Source organism: Apus apus, chromosome 21 (genome assembly GCF_020740795.1).
Source record: "Apus apus isolate bApuApu2 chromosome 21, bApuApu2.pri.cur, whole genome shotgun sequence".
Lineage (NCBI taxonomy): Eukaryota > Metazoa > Chordata > Aves > Apodiformes > Apodidae > Apus > Apus apus.
In genome coordinates, this window is record NC_067302.1 from 7,066,452 (window position 1) to 7,082,706 (window position 16,255).

Genomic DNA, 16,255 nt, shown 5'->3' on the forward strand with positions numbered 1-16,255 from the left:
TTGTGAAAACTTTTCTATTGCAGTGACAGGCCTGGTGGCACACACAGCAGTTTGGGAGGGTCAGTCTCCAGCACAGATCTGGTCAGAATGATTCCCACGAAGTGCAGCAGTGGGTGCTGCCAGGTTACCCGGGACACACGCTGGAAACCCAGCCACTGTTGCAATGAGTTCTCCCTTTTTCTCACACAAGACCTCAGTGGGTGTGAGGCTGGAGCATCCTGTGTCCCAAGGTAAGTGCTGCTGTCCTGTCTGCCCCACATCCCTCTGTCCCCTGTGCTGCTGGGGAAATGTGGGGACTGCTGGTTGGAACTGTCAGTGCTGCACTTTTCCTTCCCCACCGAGTCAGAGGAGCTGCCTCCCTGCTCATGCTTTGTGGAGTTTTCAAGACTCATCCCGTGGCTTTACTGCTTCCTTGGGTGCCTTGGTGAGGAAAAAAAGAGCTGTGCTGTGGCAGAGGTCAGGGTTGTAGAGACTGCTGGGTTCTGGTCCCTCCTTTTCCTGTGCTGGGTGGTGGACACAGCCCCTGCTCCCAGTCTGGCTGGGATCAGACCCCCGGTGCTGTTGTTTGCTCCCCACTCCCTGCCCCAGCTGCAGAGGGCTCTTGCTGGTTGAACTTTAGTTTGAACCTATCCGGCTTCCGCCCACCAGGGGATTTCCAGGATGTGGTTAGTTCAACTATAACGTTTGAAGGCGTTTCCAGAGGCAGGAATCTGGCCCAAGGCTCCTGTAGGGCCGTGGGAAGGGGCTGCTCTGTCATGGCATGTGGGGCATTGCAGGGGGCTGCTGTGATGCCACCAGACAAGGAAGCGGGTTCAGTATGTCTGTTCCCACCCAACCCCGAGGTGAAGGGCTGCTGCTGACCCTGCAGGTAGGAAGAGGTGGCCTGAGCTCGGCAGCAACTCTGCACTGCATGGTGCAGGGCAGGCTGGGGTACAGTCCTGCTGTAAGACACAAATGCAGGGAGCGAGTCACTCCAGAGAGGGAACATTGCACCAAAGGCAAGAGAAAGGTGTGAGAGCTGGAGAGGGTCTGGTCCTGCTCGGGGGGGAGGCTGGTGCTGTGCTGGGGCTGGCAGAGCGTGGCTGGTGTTCCCCAGTGCTGCCCCTCCAGCCACACATTTTTTCAGTTCACTTGTCACCAGCCTTCCTGGGAGCTTAGATCCTGCATTCCCCAAGGCCAGGGTTATTTGCCTTTGGAAAGCTTTCCCTCAAGACTTGCATGAGGGCATCAGAAGTGCTTTCTTGCCATCTCAGCCTCTCCTGGTGCAGGCTGTGCTGAGCAAAGCTGGACCCCTTCCCACAGTGGGGGTGGAAGTGACCAGCTAAGCCCCTGGGGCCAAGAGCGAGGAGCTCTTGGGCCCCTCCAGAGCGTGGAGTTGCACAAATGTTCTGGAGCTGATGCAGTGCCTGGTTGAGCAATAGGTCAGGAGGATTTGCCTGGAGTGTTGGCTCGGGGAGAAGGTTTTGGCAGCTGGTGGGGCAGCAGTTGGCTCAGCACGGTGAGTGCTGCCCCAGCAGCGAGGAGGTGTTGGCCAGCGCTGCTGCTGCTTCACCTCCAGCCCCTCACCCTGCCTGGGGCAGAGCTGCTGCCCGCCTGGGGCTGGAGGGGAGGTGCCTGTCGGGGGGCTGAGCTGCGGCAGAGCCGGGACCTTGTGGCCATTGAACCCCTGGAGCTGCTGAGGTGGCTGTGGGGATGCTTTGGGATTCCTGTGGGAGAGGAGGATGGCCAATTTAGGGCTGGGGTTTTGCTGCAGCAGGAGTGGCTCATTCCCAGGACCTGATTTTTTTTTTTTTGTATTTCTGAGCAGTGTGAGGCTGTCCCACCTCAAATGCTGAGCAGGAGCCAGGTTGGTGCAGGATGAGTCAGGCTGCTATTTGCATTGCATCAGTTCCCTGATGGTGCAGGGTGTTGCATGGACATGTTGGGATCCCTGTTGGCTGTGGGAGCCTGTCCCTGCACCCAGCTAGCTCCCCAGGGCAGGTGCAGAGGCTGTGGTCAAGGCTGTGGAGACAGTTTCCATGGGCTATAATGGAAGTGTTCCTGTAGGTGGCTGGCGGTCAGGTCTCAGGGCTGCAGGAGCATGAGGACCTCTTCTCCAGCTCCCTGGCTGCAGGGGGATTTCCCCAGCTGAGCCTCGTGGGGTCAGTACAGCTTGGAGCCTGCTCCCATCAGGGTTGGTGCTGTCATGGCACAACATTCCTGGATGAGTCCTACTCCAGGGATGGGAGCCCTTCAGGCACCCCAGCAGAGCTAGTTCCTCTTGAGGGCTGTCACAGGGAACTGGCTGAGACTTGCAACATGTATGTGGAGCAGCTGATGGAGGTGACTGATCTGGGCAAGGAGGAAGGAAACAGGGTGTCATTTGAGTTTTGCAATCCAGATGTGGCCCCTGTGTCTCCAGCTTCTGCAAGGGGCATAGGAGCTGGCAGTGACCTTAGTCTCAACAAGTTGCAATGGATTAGGAAGGTGCTCCTTGCTGGGTTCTACCACAGGCGTGCCTGAGATGCAGTCAGCCCTCACGGGGGCTGTGACCTGCCCTGGGCAGCAGCTCAGGCTGAGTTGCCTCCCGCTGGTTCCTTCTGGGAAACGGCTGCAGTTCTGCACAGGCAGGGCTGGGCAGGACGGGACAGGGCCCGGCTGGCACTGGGGCACAGAGGCAGGTACAGGGAGACGAGAACCCAGCCAGGACCGTGCTGTCCTGGCTGTGGCAGGGAGGGACATGTGGCTCCTTCTCATCTCGCCAACACCCTGCTTACGCCTTCACTTACCTTTGCCATGAATCACGGAGCTGCTGGCCCCAGCAGTCTCCCTGGGCGAGGGGCCTCCTGCTAGGGGGGCTCCATCCACCGCCGCCGTCCTTCAACAGCACCAAGGGGCAGAGCTCAGCCGGGTGTGGGAGTTCCCAGCCGGGCTCCCATCGCTGCCTGGTCACGGGCAGAGGCCCTACCTGCTGGGGTCTCTCCCTCGCTCCCGCTGGCGCTTTGCTCCTCGGCCTCCCCGGGGGGCTCGGGGCTGTTGCCGCTGTCCCAGCGCCACGGCCGTTCCTGCAGCTGGGAAGGGTGTGAGGCTCTAGTGTCCCAGAGGGGACGGAGGGGCCTGGGGGCCCGCGGGGGACTCACCCGCTGGCGCAGCCCTTGCAGCTCCCGCAGCAGCTCCAGGAACCGGCTGCTCCACAGCAGCTTCTCGGCGCCCAGCTCGGTGCAGAGGTAGCGCACGTCGGCCTCCAGCGCCTCCAGCCTCCCCAGCACGGTCTGGCTGCTGCACTGTGGGGCTGGCACCACAGCGCTGCTCCCACCGGCCTCCCCTGGGCACCAGGACACCCCCTCTGCCCAGCCCGGGGACCCACCTGCCTGCCCTGAGTCCAGCGCAGGAATCAGGTCCCCGTCCTCCTCCTCGCTCCCCTTGCTGCCGCTTTCCAGCCTCCCCTGCAGCGCGGTGCTGAGCTGAAAGCCACCCCGACAGCTGGGGCTGACGTGCAGGGGCAGAGCAGCCTGGGGGGCCCCTGGCACCGACCCTGGCCACGGGCCCTGCCCTGGGGCCCTGCAGCCCCCTGGCACCACAGGGCCGCCCGTCCGACTGTGTCACTGGCCTCAGCCACGTCCCGCGGGTCCAGCTCCCCACAGCCCCGTGGCGTTGGACACGCTGGGAGTTACCTCCTCAGTGAGCTGGAAGGCGCCGTCCCAGCAGCTCTTGTAGCAGATCAGCAGGCACTGGGGGAGAGGATGGTGGCCAGAGTGTGAGAGCCGTGAGCTCGAGCCCCAGAGCAGCGTCTGAGCCACGTGTGGGGCCCCCACACACGTGTGAAGGCGCCTGGGGAAGGGGCCGCGCGGTACCGACCCACGCCAGGCTCCAGAGCCACCGCAGCCCCCGGAGCAGCGTCCCCGAGAGCGACAGGAGCCACCAGCACCCGGCAAGCAGGAGCTGCCTCCACCAGGGCAGCAGCCCTCGCTGCCGGCCCATGGGGACCCTGCAGAGGGGAGAGGATGTGCCCGTGGCCCTGGGAACACCCCGGGATCCAGCCACCCCAGCGCAGGGGGGGCTGAGCAGACCCCAGCAAGCAGCAGACGTGCTCGCAGGTGTCACTCGTTCCCCCTCCCCACCTCTGCCCCTCACCTGGTGATGCCCCACACAGACCCCCGAGGGGGCCGGGCTGGCTGCTGCCCCTCCTGCCTGGTGTCAGCTCCCAGCTTGATCAGCCTCTTCTTGAGCTCAATAAACTGTCTAATCCTCTTGGTGACGAGGCTGTGCAGGGGATTAGTGTTTGTCCTGCTCTGCCTTTGGTGGCCATAAGGAGGGCGGCTGCTCTGACACCTGCTAGCTCTGCTCAGGATTAATTTCCAAGCAAGGGACTTGTGAATTAATTTTAACTACCACTTTTAGCTCTCATTATCATTCCAGTAACAGCCTGTTAGGCTCACTATAGGTCACCTGTCCAAGGCCAGCCACGGAGGATCTTTAGTCACTTGTGCTGTTTAGGAAGAAAAAAATAGGCTTTGGAAATATTTTATGCACATCTGCCAGAGTCAGGCTCCAGCATCCAGCTCATAACACTTGTAGATGATAAGAGTGAATGTTCCAAAGTGGTGGGAGAGCCTGCCTGTTGTTCTCCCTGCTCCCAACAGGAACCCTGCAGGGCAGCTGGTGCTGCTGAGCCATGGCTATAGAGGGCCAGGACCTGTTGCCTCTGCTGGGCCCACAGCCCCTGCTGGGCCCACTGGCTGCTCACCCACTGCTCGGCAGCCACGAGCTGCTGGTCAGCAGGGCCTGGGACAGAAGCTGCACCTCAGCAGAACCAGTTCCTTTACCTCTGAGCTGAGCAGCTCCCTTCAGCCCTGATGGATGTGCTGCTGCCATCAGACACTGTCCTCCTCAGAACAGGCTGTCCCCTTCCTTTAGTGACAAACACTGCCCCAGGGCACAAAGGTTGCCTCTTCCCCTTGTTGCCACAGCACCCCAGTGTGTGTCACAGACAACATGGAGCTGATTGATGCCTTGCCACAAAAAAAATGCCTCTACGCACAGGACTTCAAGCTACACAAACCCTTTGCTGTGTCTCTGCAGGTAAATGTTCTAGTACAGCAGCTTTCCTCGAGGTCAAAGAGCTGCAGCAAAGATTCTACCCTCTGAAATGCAAGTGCTTTTACAATCTTTGCTTTGGAACAGCAGCCACAGTGGGAGAAAACCTGCTTTTGTACCAAGACCAAGTAATCAATAAAAACCTCATCATCTGAGATGTCTTTTTTCCAGAACTACAGAAAAGCAAGGCCTTTTAGGAGTTTATGCTACTTTCCAGCTCTTCCACCCCCCTGTATTTAACCTTTGTAACTTAAAACACAAAAAGTAGGGCAGTTTTGGAGTGCTCCCTTTAAGCCCTGACATCCTGCAGCCGCCAGCCCTGCCTGCCCGCTCGGCTGTGGGATGAACCAGCTCCCCCTGAGCCAGGCAGAACAAGGGAGAGCTGCTCTGCTGTGCAGGGACTGCCTGGCTGGGACAGCTTTTCCCATGGCCTCTCTCCATCCGGATGGTGAAGCAGACACAAACATGACAGTGCCTCTAACAAAGGCAATTTACCACCCTGAGGAAAGCAAAGCCCATTTCAACATCAACGATATCTTGATCTGGCTACTATGAAAAATCTCCCACCACTTGTCCCTCTCAGTACTCTTCAAGTGGCAATCCAGCTGGCTCATCCCTCATCTGCAGGCACCCTGACTACCACCCAGGTCCTGCCTTGAAGCAGGATGAGCTGAACACAGCTGCAGATTCGTGCCTGGCTTAGCTACCAGAAGGGAGGAAGCACCACAGAAACCTCTGAAGAGTCACAAGAAAAGGGACAGCAACTGTGTGACAGTGGAGCAATTCCAGCAAAGTCCTCATAAAGCAGATGGAGAATAAAAACCATGAGGAATCAATGGACTAAACAAAACATAAGAAGAGAGACAAACATGTAACTTTTATTGTTTATGTACAAATGACAGAAGTTTGTATTAAAAAGAGAATCTACCCAACCTCAAAGACAGCAAAGAGCAAGAGGGCTTTGAGCTCCAGCCTTCCCTGCATCTAAAAGCTCTGCATACATTTTAGGGGATGGTGTTGAAAATTAAAGTTATAGAAAAGGGTTTAACCACTTTCTTCTCTCTGCATGAGTAAGAATCAAAATGAGCTCTTCCACACAATGAAGAACCTGCCACTCTACGAGGATCCAAACAAACAAACCAAAAGTCAATTTGTTAACTATACACTTTGGTTTAAAAAAAACAAACAACAAAAGCAACAAGAAACCAAAACAAAAGTAAAACTACAAAGCTAAATATCAGCAACTGAAGTACTCTAAGTCTTACAACATAGGTGGGACATACAGAATCACAGCCCAGTTCCAGTGGAAAAAGAAATGCCTCTCCATGGGTTGCAGGTGACAGGGGTGGCAGCAGCAGGATCCGCCAATTTTAGGCAGTTCCCGACTGAGGTGGAAGCACAGAATAGTCAGGAATTCAGGACTACTACTACTACCACTGCTCACCTTAGTCTTCCTGCAACTCAGGTGATCTAAAAATGATGCAAAGTACATGGTCCAAGATGTTCTCCCCCCATGTAAGCTCTTTGGAGTGAGCCCCTCCCATCTGCAGACTCTTGGCCAGAGCGCTGCCATCCTGCTCACTCGGTCGACTGGCATTTTTCTCAGTGGGGATTCATGTAGACCTAAATCTCAGAAGCATCAGCACTGATGAGTCTAGTAGTCCTGCAGAGGAAGGAGAGGACAGGCACATTAAGATCCTTCTACCTTCAATTCTGCTTGCAGAGCTGGGATTCTCAGTCTTCTCTCATTTCTACATACCCTTAGTTGCAGGCAAACAGAAAAGATTATTTTTTTTAATTGTATCTGAACACTCAAAAGAAAGGACCCTTGAGAACCCTAGAAATGCATAAACTCAACCAGATGCTTTTAACGTTCCAGATCATGACAAGGTAACGTGACACCAAACAGCTTTTTTCATAAAAACTGCAGAGGACTGAACTGTGACCTAGTTTCAAAACAAGCCTACCTGGCCTTATTTACTGTTAAAGCCACAAGACAATGTTTTTTTTTCATACCATGATATTCCTCAACCATGAAAATAAGATCTTAAACTACAGCAGAGGGAGGCTTTTTTTTCAGATTAGGAGGCAGCCACTCAAGTCTATGGATGAGCAATGAAAACAAGGACAGAGCACTGATACTTACGGCTCTTGGCTTTTTGTTTAACTTGAGATCAATCCTGTGGTTGGAAAGATAAGAGAAATGTCCATTTCAATAAATTAAACCAAGACTAGAGTTCAAAGAACCAGCTACTGCATATGGCACAGGCTACAACAAAGACTATTTGGTTAATTCAATCCACATTCTCAATTCGGCTGAGCCAAATCACTGTCCCAGTATTACTGGACAAGAGAGCAGCAAAGAGGTGGAGAGTGGACTCTTTGTTACTTGCCAAAATGCATATTCTGTCCACTCAAAACAAGAGTTAACAAGGTTCATAATAAAAATCACAGGGAAGTTATGCAGCATAAAGAAATAAGGTTAAATTCGCATGCTCTACGTTAATTTGTTAGGTGTGTAACTATGCCACAGGTAATTATTCAGACATAGTGGAAATGGTTATTCACTTGGACTAGAGATAGGAGTTTAAGATGACAGGAATTACATGAATCAAGGGTACTGAGTTCATTACATTTTCCAGAAGGAAATAGCCAAGTCTAGACTAAACTCCTTAAGAAGCAAAGCCAGAAAAATCAGTTTTTAAACTACATTTTTAAGTTAAAAAGTTTATCATCTAATTTAAAATAGAAATAGAAAGGCAGAGAAGAGTGAAGTTAATTTAATTTTGCTGAAGTTATTAAATAAAATGTTACCTCCATCACGCTTTTCTGTTTTTAAAAAAAACTTCCCAGCCTAACCTAATATACATACCTACAATTAAACAAACAAACTATGGGTTAGAAAGGTCTCAAAAGGCACATTGGTGTCTACACACTAACAACACAGCACAAGTACTAATTCAAGTCAAACTTACTCAAAGTCATAATCAAACATGCCAGACGGGCTGAGGGGCAGCATTTGAAAGGAAGAAAGCAATAGAAATTAATATACTAATGAATTAAATAAATTAGTTGATTAGCCACCCTAGCGAGATTACTAAAAAATAAAGTTAAAAAAAAATAAAGCCAGTGTTCAAATGCCATAAAGTTCTTAAGGTGTCTTAACCAGAATTGGGCACAAAAAGCACTCCAGATTGGGCAATCCAGAGTTCCCCCTCCCCAACTGGTTTTCTGGGAAGAAGAGGTGTTAGGACAGAGGCAGAGGGACCCCGAGGAGCTGGGAAAGGGGCTGTCAGTGCACGGTGACCCACAGGCAGAGGAACCTGATCCCTGGCAGCCCCAGGGGCAGGTGGTCAGAGAGCAGCAGCTTTGGCTAGAGGATTAGGGCAAAGCAGAAGTGGTTCAGGCAGAGGAGACAACACAGAACCGAGAGTCCGTCCGAGCACCCCAGGGTTCCCCCGCGAGCAACACACGTGTGCACACACACACACATATGCACACACACACACAGAGCCTCTCACTCCCTCTCTTCAGTGAGCTCAGGACACCACGGGCAGTGGCCACAGGCAAGGCCAGCCTGGTGACAGTCCCAGCCCTGGGCACAGCAGGCACAGCTCAGACTGCACGAGGAGCAGTTCTGCCCCACAGCCAACCAGTCAGCATCACACCAGCTCTAACTCAGCAGTTTTTCAGCACCAAATTTCTACCAGGAAACCGTATTGTTTTCCCCAAAAATACTTTTCAACCATGAAAATTGCTGAGCACACAGAAAATTATCATCTTGGCCTTCCTGTGGTCTCAGAGGGAACAGAGGGTGACTTCAGTGCAGACTGTAGGTTCCATCTGATTCCGTTTTTAACTGTTGGAAGTTAAACTCCCTGTTCACACCAGTTCTGCCCAGTCCAAATCCAGCTTCCCCCCCTGCTCTCGGTGGCACATCCACTGGAGTCAGGGCACCCTCAGGGTGCCTGTTCCCAACACCTGCCAGTTCTTCAGGAACAGGCAAGTAGAACTTAAAACATCTGCTGGCAAATGGAAGAGTTTCTGAGAACAAACACCAGTATCTTGTCATTTTTCTTTCTCATTCCGTCGGACTCCAGGAAGAGGCAGGTCTCTACTGAAAGCCCTCTGGGCTGCAGAGCCTCCTGCAGTCTGGGCTGCAGTGTCAGCAGACTGGGACTGCTCTGTTGTTTGTTTTTTTAACTTTGATATTCTTGAAATTTTTTTGGTCTTTTCTGCCAAAATTGACAGAATAGTCAGTAATGACATTCACAATGTTAACAGTGTTTTTATTACAGACAAACTCAACTGTCTTACTCTGATTATCTCTCTGGCCATGCCAAGCATCACAGAGGGGTCACCTACCAACTGCAAAAGCCTTTCAGCAACGTAGAAGTGTCTGAGGTGTCTCAGGGTGACAAGAAGGTCCTACCCGGCCAGAGCAGGGCTCCTCATGTCCAACACTGTCCCCGACAGCAGCAGGAACCCCAGAGCCACACAACCTGTCACTGGGGCAGGTTCTTCCTACCTCCTGTCACTAAAGTTGGGGTTATGGAAGGGAGCAAAAGAATTTAAATTATTTACAGCATTTGTATCAACCCGCTGCGCCCGCAGAGACTGGTTTGCTGTCCCTCTAAGTGCTCAGTAGAATATTTTATAATCTGTTGGAAACAGCAGCTTCCTGAAGCTGTGCTTCAGTTTCACAGGTTGCTTCTCTGAGTTTGTTCACTGATGTAGTTTCTTGTGTTGTTCCTGAACTTCTTTCCAACTGTCTACAGGCAAAAGGAGTTTTGAACTGCTTTGGATTCCCAGCTCAGGAGGAACCAAAGTGACCTCAGTCCATCAGGACGTCTGCCCAACTAGGGCTGCTGCAGGAAGAAAATCCTGATCTAAGAATTAAGGACATGCTAATGACTCAAAACCTACAAAGGAGGAAAAGCAGCTACACATTTCTCAAGTGCCATACCTACCTCCATATCTCCCAAACCAACCTTCCCCCAGCAATCCTGGCAAATTTGTACCACTTTTCTTTAAAACTTCTCTCTCCTGCAGTGACAAGGTCCCTTCAAGAGGAAAGCCCACCCGTACACAAAGCCAACAGGCTCAGAGTTGGCACAAACACCTGATGTATAAAAAGCTCCTTCACTTCTAATGATCTTTAGGTACCAGTTCCAGCAACCACTTCCAAAGAGGTGCAGCTCTGCAGAATCTCCTCTTTCAGAGACAGGGATTTCCAGGTGTTCTTTTCCCCTCAGGACTGACTCCCCAGAGCACTGTCCTGCTCTGCAGAGATCCCTGGGCTGGGCAGAGGGGCAGGGACATGGGTGGCAGCAGGTCCTGCTGGTCCCTGGGGAGCAGTGCTGTGAGGGGGGAGGGGTCACTGCAGAGTTCTGAGCCACCAGCCCACAACACTAAGCTGGTCAGTTACATTAAACCATAAAGAGCTCTGGAATCCTGGTTTTACCTGAATTTCAGCTCAGTCTAATAATAAACCCTGGGAGGTTAATGTGACAAAGCAACTCTTCAGCACCATAATCCAGAGACTCAGTCTGGGCCATGACTGCTGAGAGGGCCTGGAGTGGAAATCTGAGGGAAGTGCCCACAACCCCAAAACATTCCTATCTGCTGGCTCACCCCCCTCCTCCAAGGACAGCACTGACACTCCTATCTTACTTGGTCCTGCAGAAACCAAGCAGCAAGCACAGAAGGCCAGGACTGCAATCCTCAGGGCCTGACACACCAGGGGCAACAGGGCCCTGGGGAATGCTACAGGGTGTGTACAAATAAAAACCAGAGAAATGACCAAAGCGAGTGACCTGAGCTGCTCATTATTCCATCAAGTCTCTAGTTCTTTGCACACAATGAAGTAAATCCAACAGGTGCTTCAGCATTCAGGGGGCACAAGAGGCTGCTGGTACCACTAACCTGTGTCGATTTTTGTTCTTCCGTTTTTTGTGGCTGCTGTGGTGGCTCCCAGAAGAAGTAGAAGAAGCAGCTTTCTGGGGTTTTACCCCCTGCACAGACCCATCCAGCTCCTCAGCATCCTCCTGGCTGGGCTCATTCTCTTGATTGTGGAAGTCTGGAGAAGTGTCACTTTCTGTGCCACTGCCGGGCTCCCCTAGAGCAGGACAGAGAGGAGCAGGGGGGTCACCTCCCTGCAGCTCCCCCAGCCCCTGCGGGGCAGACGTGGCCCCCCAAGCAGGGACTCAGAGAAGCAGGGGGCACCTGAGGGCACCTGGAAGTAAACAAGGACCTGAGAGACCTTTCTGAAGGACTGCAAGCTCCTTCCTCAGCAGGTGAAGCACATGGGAATTGCATCCGATTTGGGACCGATTACAAAAACATTTTTTAAACCCCTGAATGCAGCTGGCTCCTCCCCATCAGCTGTCACTGACAAACTCATTCCCTCAGCTCTTCCCGCCTCTTTCTCCAAAGAGCACCAAACCCATTGCAATAAGCTTTATGAGTTTTATGCACAATAAACCCTCGCTGAGCATAAAAGTTAACTTGAGAAAGGAAGCTCCACTTTCCTCCTGTTCCTCCCAGTGCCACCGGGCTGAGGTGCTGCAGCCCCGGGCGGGCTGGGCGTGCTCAGCAGCGGGTCCAGCACGGGTCCAGGGCACCGGGACACAGCCGGCCCGTGGGGAGAGGTGCTGCTCCCTCCAAACTGAGCGAGATGAAGAAGTGACTTACGCTTCTCAATGAGCTGGTCCTGAACTCCAGCTAGTGCACTGACAGCCTAGAAAATCAAAAGGGAGGTTCATGAAAGCAGGAATTCACTTACCGCTGTTCCGATGGCCCGAAAGACCGAGCTCGGCTCTCGCAGAACAGTCCCGGGGACAGGGATGTCTGCCGGCCCAGCACTCACCGCTGCTGAGGTGACCGAGGACTTGCTGAAGAGCCGCTCGGCCTCCTTGAACTTGCGGTTCCTCCGGTCGTTTTTGCTGTTGGAGTTCCTGAAACAGACAGAAACAACATCGCGGGGGCCCGGGCCGCGCCGGGCCGGGCCGGGCGGGCAGGGACTCACTTCTGGTTGGTGAGGTAGCGGTCCCAGCCGCGGATGATGTTTCCGTACATCTGCGTGTCCTCCAGGTAGCTGCCCTCGAAGGCGTAGATCTGCCGCTCCAGGTTGGCCAGCGTCTCCTGCGGGCACAGCGCATGGAGCGGCCCGGCCCGGCCCGGCCCGGCCCCGCGCCCGCCCGCCCGCCCCGCCCGCCCCGCTCACCGCCAGCTCCTGCTTGCGCTTCACCAGCTCCGCCAGCTCCCGCCGCGTGTCCGGGATCTGCGGGGGCCCGCCCGCCTTGCCGTGCAGCGCGGCCATGGCGGGGCCGGGGCCTGCGGGGCCTGCGCGGCCTGCGCGGCGCCTGCGCTGCCGGGAGGGCCGCGCTCAGGAGCCCGCCCCGGCCCGGCCCCGCCCCGCGACCCGATCGATCCCCGCCCCGCGACCCGCCCCCCGGCCCGGCCCGACCGGTCCCCGCCCCCCGGCCCGCCCCGCACTGCCCGGGCCTCAGGCCGCCGGTGCCCGGTCCCGCCGGGCGGGTGAAGAGCCCGGCCCAGCCCAGCCCGGCCCAGCCCCGGTCCCCGGTCCCGCGGGCCCCGCCCCGGCGCGGGGCTCTCCCGGAGGGCGGAGCAGACGCGGCCCCGGCCCCGCGCGGGCCCCCGGGCGCTCCCGCACGTTTTAACGGACTCGGCCCCTCAGCGCTGGCAGGAGCCCCCGAGCTCGGCCGTGTCCGGCGCAGGGCGGGGACGCAGCGGCGACAGAACGGACACTAAAAAACGTAACTCAAAGGAATCACCGCTAAATTTACAAATTCTTTATTTAAAAACCCCTGGAGTCTGTATAAAGGAGATCCTCCCAGCCAAAACTAATTCTGCCTGTTTGAAAACCTCCAGCAATGCCCATATTTACACCACCCACGTTCCTGCCCGTGACCTCGTGGGGGGCACGGAACAAACACCCCAAACCAGTAAACGGGGGGAAATACACATTTCTTACACCATAAAGCAAACCACAGGGAGAAGACATTCAAAATACACAAGATGCAAGTTAGCTCCAGTGAGTGGAAGTGTTTGTTCTCTTCCTAAAGCACTGTGCTTTTCACAGGGGAGACAACTATTTTAAACAAAGGACTTCTTCAACTTCTAATGAGAAGGAAACGTAAATAGTGCAAACTCTGGTCAAAACATGTCACCACATAAAAGGAATTTATGTGTAATGCAAACAAAACCATGGAACAGTTATTCAGAGGGCAGGGCTGGGATCAGATCAGCGGGCCCAGCGTCGCGCCCGGGGCTCCACACCAAGTGAGGGTTTCAGCTCTGTCCTCTGGAACACGGCTGGGCAGAGACACCACAGAACTGCCACCTGAACCCCAGCAACTACTTCACTTGCATTTCAAATTACCTTTAATTTTCAGGTGGAGTATCCCAGAAAAATGCTCGTCCCTGGAAGGCAGCCCAAGGCAAAGGGACCCCCAAGGAGCACCAGGCCCTGGCAACTCTGCTGCCTGTGGGGCAGCCTGGTAAACCCTCCTGCCCACAGCTCCAAACAGCCAAAGTGGGAAAGCCCTTCCAAGCCAGATGTGTAACAAAACACATCAGGTTACTTTCTGACTAGGACATCAGTTAAGTAGTATTTTGAAAGGGTAGTAAAAATAAATTTAAGTGTGCCAGCTGTGGTTTACATCAGTTCCTAGGACAGTTTTCCAGCATTTCTTGAATAATTCTAGCATTTCTTGAATACTTCTAGCATCAGAGCTTTCACATCCAGGTGCTCCTTTGCTTCTCAAGGGGGAAAAAAGCAAAAAAGCAAAGATCTGTATTTCCTGATACACAGAACTACCAAAGATGAATCCATGAAGTCCCCCAAAACAAACTATCAGAACAGATCAGCAACAGAAAAAGGACTTTAAGGCAGCAAGAGGCATCAGTGCTGTGACCCTCCCTTGTTTACATCCCAACTCATGTTTAGCTGCAGACAATTCCTCTTCTCTCCCCCCTCCCCAGTCTCCTCCTCATCCGTTAACTGTCAGACTCTTCCTCCTTCTCGTCCTCCTCGTCATCGTCCTTGGTGTTGGCCTCGGATTTATCCGAGGACTCGTGGAGCAGGACGTACTCCCTGCTGCTGAACCCGAACTTGAGCACGTCCTTCTCCTTCAGCTCGTAGTAGCGCTGGGGCTGGATGCGCTGGTTGTTGAGGAAGGTGCCGTTGCCCGAGCCCAGGTCGATGATGTAGGGCCGCACCCGGCGCCCCACCGAGCCGTCCGCGCGCGTGTACTCCACCAGCCTGGGGACAGAGCGGGTCACCAGGGGCTCCAGGGCCACCAGAGCTGCCCCAGATGCAGCCCCACCCAGCCCACCTGCGCCCGGGAGGGGTCACGGCTGCAGCAGCCTCTCCAGCTGCTGCGCACAGCGTGCAGCGACGCCCGCGGCACAGCTGCTGCTCCCCGAGAGCTCCTGCACCGGCAGCAGCAGCCCCCCTGCGTCCAGGGGCATCAGCAGCCTTTGTCGTGGAAGGCAGAGGAGCATCACCTCTTCCTGAGACACTTCTACTGCCAAGGACACCCGGGCTTGTCCCAGCTCAGACACACACCCTGTGTTTAACCCTGCTGTGTGATCTGCCCACTGAAAAGCTGCTTGTGCTCAAAGGAGAGGAATTACAGGGCACGCAGCAGCCAGACCGAAGTGTCCCCTCTCTAAGGTACAACCACCCCCCTCCCGCGTGCCAGTTCCCTTCCCGAGCAGCCGCTGCCCGGCAGCAGGGGGCACTCACCGGTACTGGAACACGGCGTGCTGCTTGGAGCAGGAGGGGTGGTCGATGGGGATGTCGGCGATGCGGCGGTGCCGGCCCAGCAGGTAGGCGCTCTGCCGGTGGATGTACATCACGGGCAGGAACTCGTCGTTCTTGAAGGGGTAGAGGCGCCACCGCGTCTTGGGCACCCGCGCCTCGGGGGGCTCGCTGTACTTGATGACGACCCCCCGGAAGGTGTTGGTGTCCTCCAGCAGCGCCCCCGACAGTTCAAAGCTCGGCTTCTCCTTGCTGGCGGCAGCTTTGTCTCTAGGTTTGCTGTCAGGGGGCCTGAGCTCCGCGTTCTGCTCCGCCCCGCTGCCCTCGGCACTCGGCCGATGCTCCCGCCTCCTCTCGTTGTAAAACTCCCTCTCTGCTTGCTGCTCCCGGAGGTTCTGAGCGTCCCTCTCTCGCTCCTGGCCTCGGACTCCCCTCTCGTTTGGATTCTTCCTCCTGTCCGAGTGGTCTCTGTGTCTGTCTCTGTCACCACTCCTCTCCCTCCTGTGCTCCTGCTCTGACGAGTGTCTCTGCTTTCGCTCCTCGTTCCCTCTACGACAATGATCCTCTCGCTCCTGGAACAAAGAGCCTCTTACAGGGACCTCAGAGTGAGATGGGAAGAGCAGCAAACCCACCTCAGCCTGTATGAAAAATCCAACACACAGAAAACCCGTGCACGGAGCTGCTGTGTCCAGACCACGCACAGAGCGAGAGGAACTGACTTTGCCAGCAGCCTGTTTGGGTTCCTAGTTTGTGCTGAGTAAAGCGAGACCCAGAAACGCTGCAGCGTGCCAGCGGCTCCGGGCACACGGGGCTCCCGGGGAGAGCCCGGGGGGCAGCACAAGCTGTTCAACCCACCGCGGAGCCCTGCGTGGCCCAGGAGACGGTCACTGCCACTGAGAAGCCATTTCCGTACCTCGCACGGCCAAGTCTCGCAGGAACGGCTGTGGCCGCGGCACCGGGACGCGCACCCGGCCCCGGTAACCCCTCGGCGGGCGGGACCGGGCCTCGCTGCCGCCGCCGGTGCCATTTACCTGCTTCACCTTGACGGCGGCGTGGTGCGGGCTGCGGCTCCTCCGGCCGCGCGGGGACCGGCTCCTCCGCCCGGCCTTGCTCTTCCTCTTGGGCGATCTTGAAAACAAGGAAGGGAGGGGAGGGAGGTGAGCGGCAGGGCCCGCCCGGGCGCAGCGCGGGCCCGAAACCCGCCCCTACCTGCTGCTCCTGCCGCGGCTGCCCGGGCCCCGCCGCTCCTCGGCCGGCGGCGACTGGCTGCCCCGCTTCGAGCGGGAGGCGGAGCGGCGGGGGCTGCGCCGTTCGGCCTTCACCACCACCAGGGCCGCCTCCCGCCGCCGCCGCCGCCGCTCGCCGCCCGCCTCCATGGCCCCCGGCCGCCAC

At 55.6% G+C, this 16,255-nt stretch overlaps 3 protein-coding genes across 9 annotated transcripts in view; all 3 read right to left on the reverse strand.

The window, feature by feature from the left end:
• Window positions 1-12,261, reverse strand: part of MRPS15 (mitochondrial ribosomal protein S15) — a 355,627-nt gene extending 343,366 nt beyond the window's left edge. Inside the window, exon 1 of one of the 2 annotated variants that reach the window (XM_051638134.1) lies at window positions 12,240-12,261. The gene's annotated coding sequence lies outside the window, so the exon portion shown is untranslated. The remainder of the gene's footprint in view (window positions 1-12,239) is intronic. The other variant, XM_051638133.1, reaches the window with a different exon arrangement.
• MEAF6 (MYST/Esa1 associated factor 6) lies at window positions 5,929-12,454 on the reverse strand. 6 transcript variants are annotated; one of them, XR_007891406.1, is made up of 8 exons: window positions 12,302-12,454; window positions 12,104-12,219; window positions 11,945-12,032; window positions 11,770-11,815; window positions 11,002-11,194; window positions 7,891-7,948; window positions 7,223-7,256; window positions 5,929-6,739 (listed from the first exon to the last, which is right to left on the reverse strand). XR_007891406.1 is itself a non-coding variant. In XM_051638137.1 (8 exons), exons 1-8 carry the CDS (start codon window positions 12,395-12,397, stop codon window positions 6,731-6,733), a joined length of 612 nt encoding a protein of 203 aa, XP_051494097.1. In that variant the 5' UTR covers window positions 12,398-12,454; the 3' UTR covers window positions 5,929-6,730. The 6 variants fall into 6 exon arrangements, 5 of the variants coding, with proteins under 5 accessions (XP_051494097.1, XP_051494099.1, XP_051494100.1 ...); XM_051638137.1 differs by lacking the exon at window positions 7,891-7,948 and adding an exon at window positions 8,052-8,081; XM_051638139.1 differs by lacking the exon at window positions 7,891-7,948.
• Window positions 12,455-12,875: 421 nt separating this feature from the next.
• SNIP1 (Smad nuclear interacting protein 1) lies at window positions 12,876-16,253 on the reverse strand. The gene is made up of 4 exons (XM_051638128.1): window positions 16,073-16,253; window positions 15,895-15,991; window positions 14,849-15,435; window positions 12,876-14,362 (listed from the first exon to the last, which is right to left on the reverse strand). Exons 1-4 carry the CDS (start codon window positions 16,237-16,239, stop codon window positions 14,098-14,100), a joined length of 1,116 nt encoding a protein of 371 aa, XP_051494088.1. The 5' UTR covers window positions 16,240-16,253; the 3' UTR covers window positions 12,876-14,097.
• Between the last annotated feature and the right edge of the window lie 2 nt (window positions 16,254-16,255).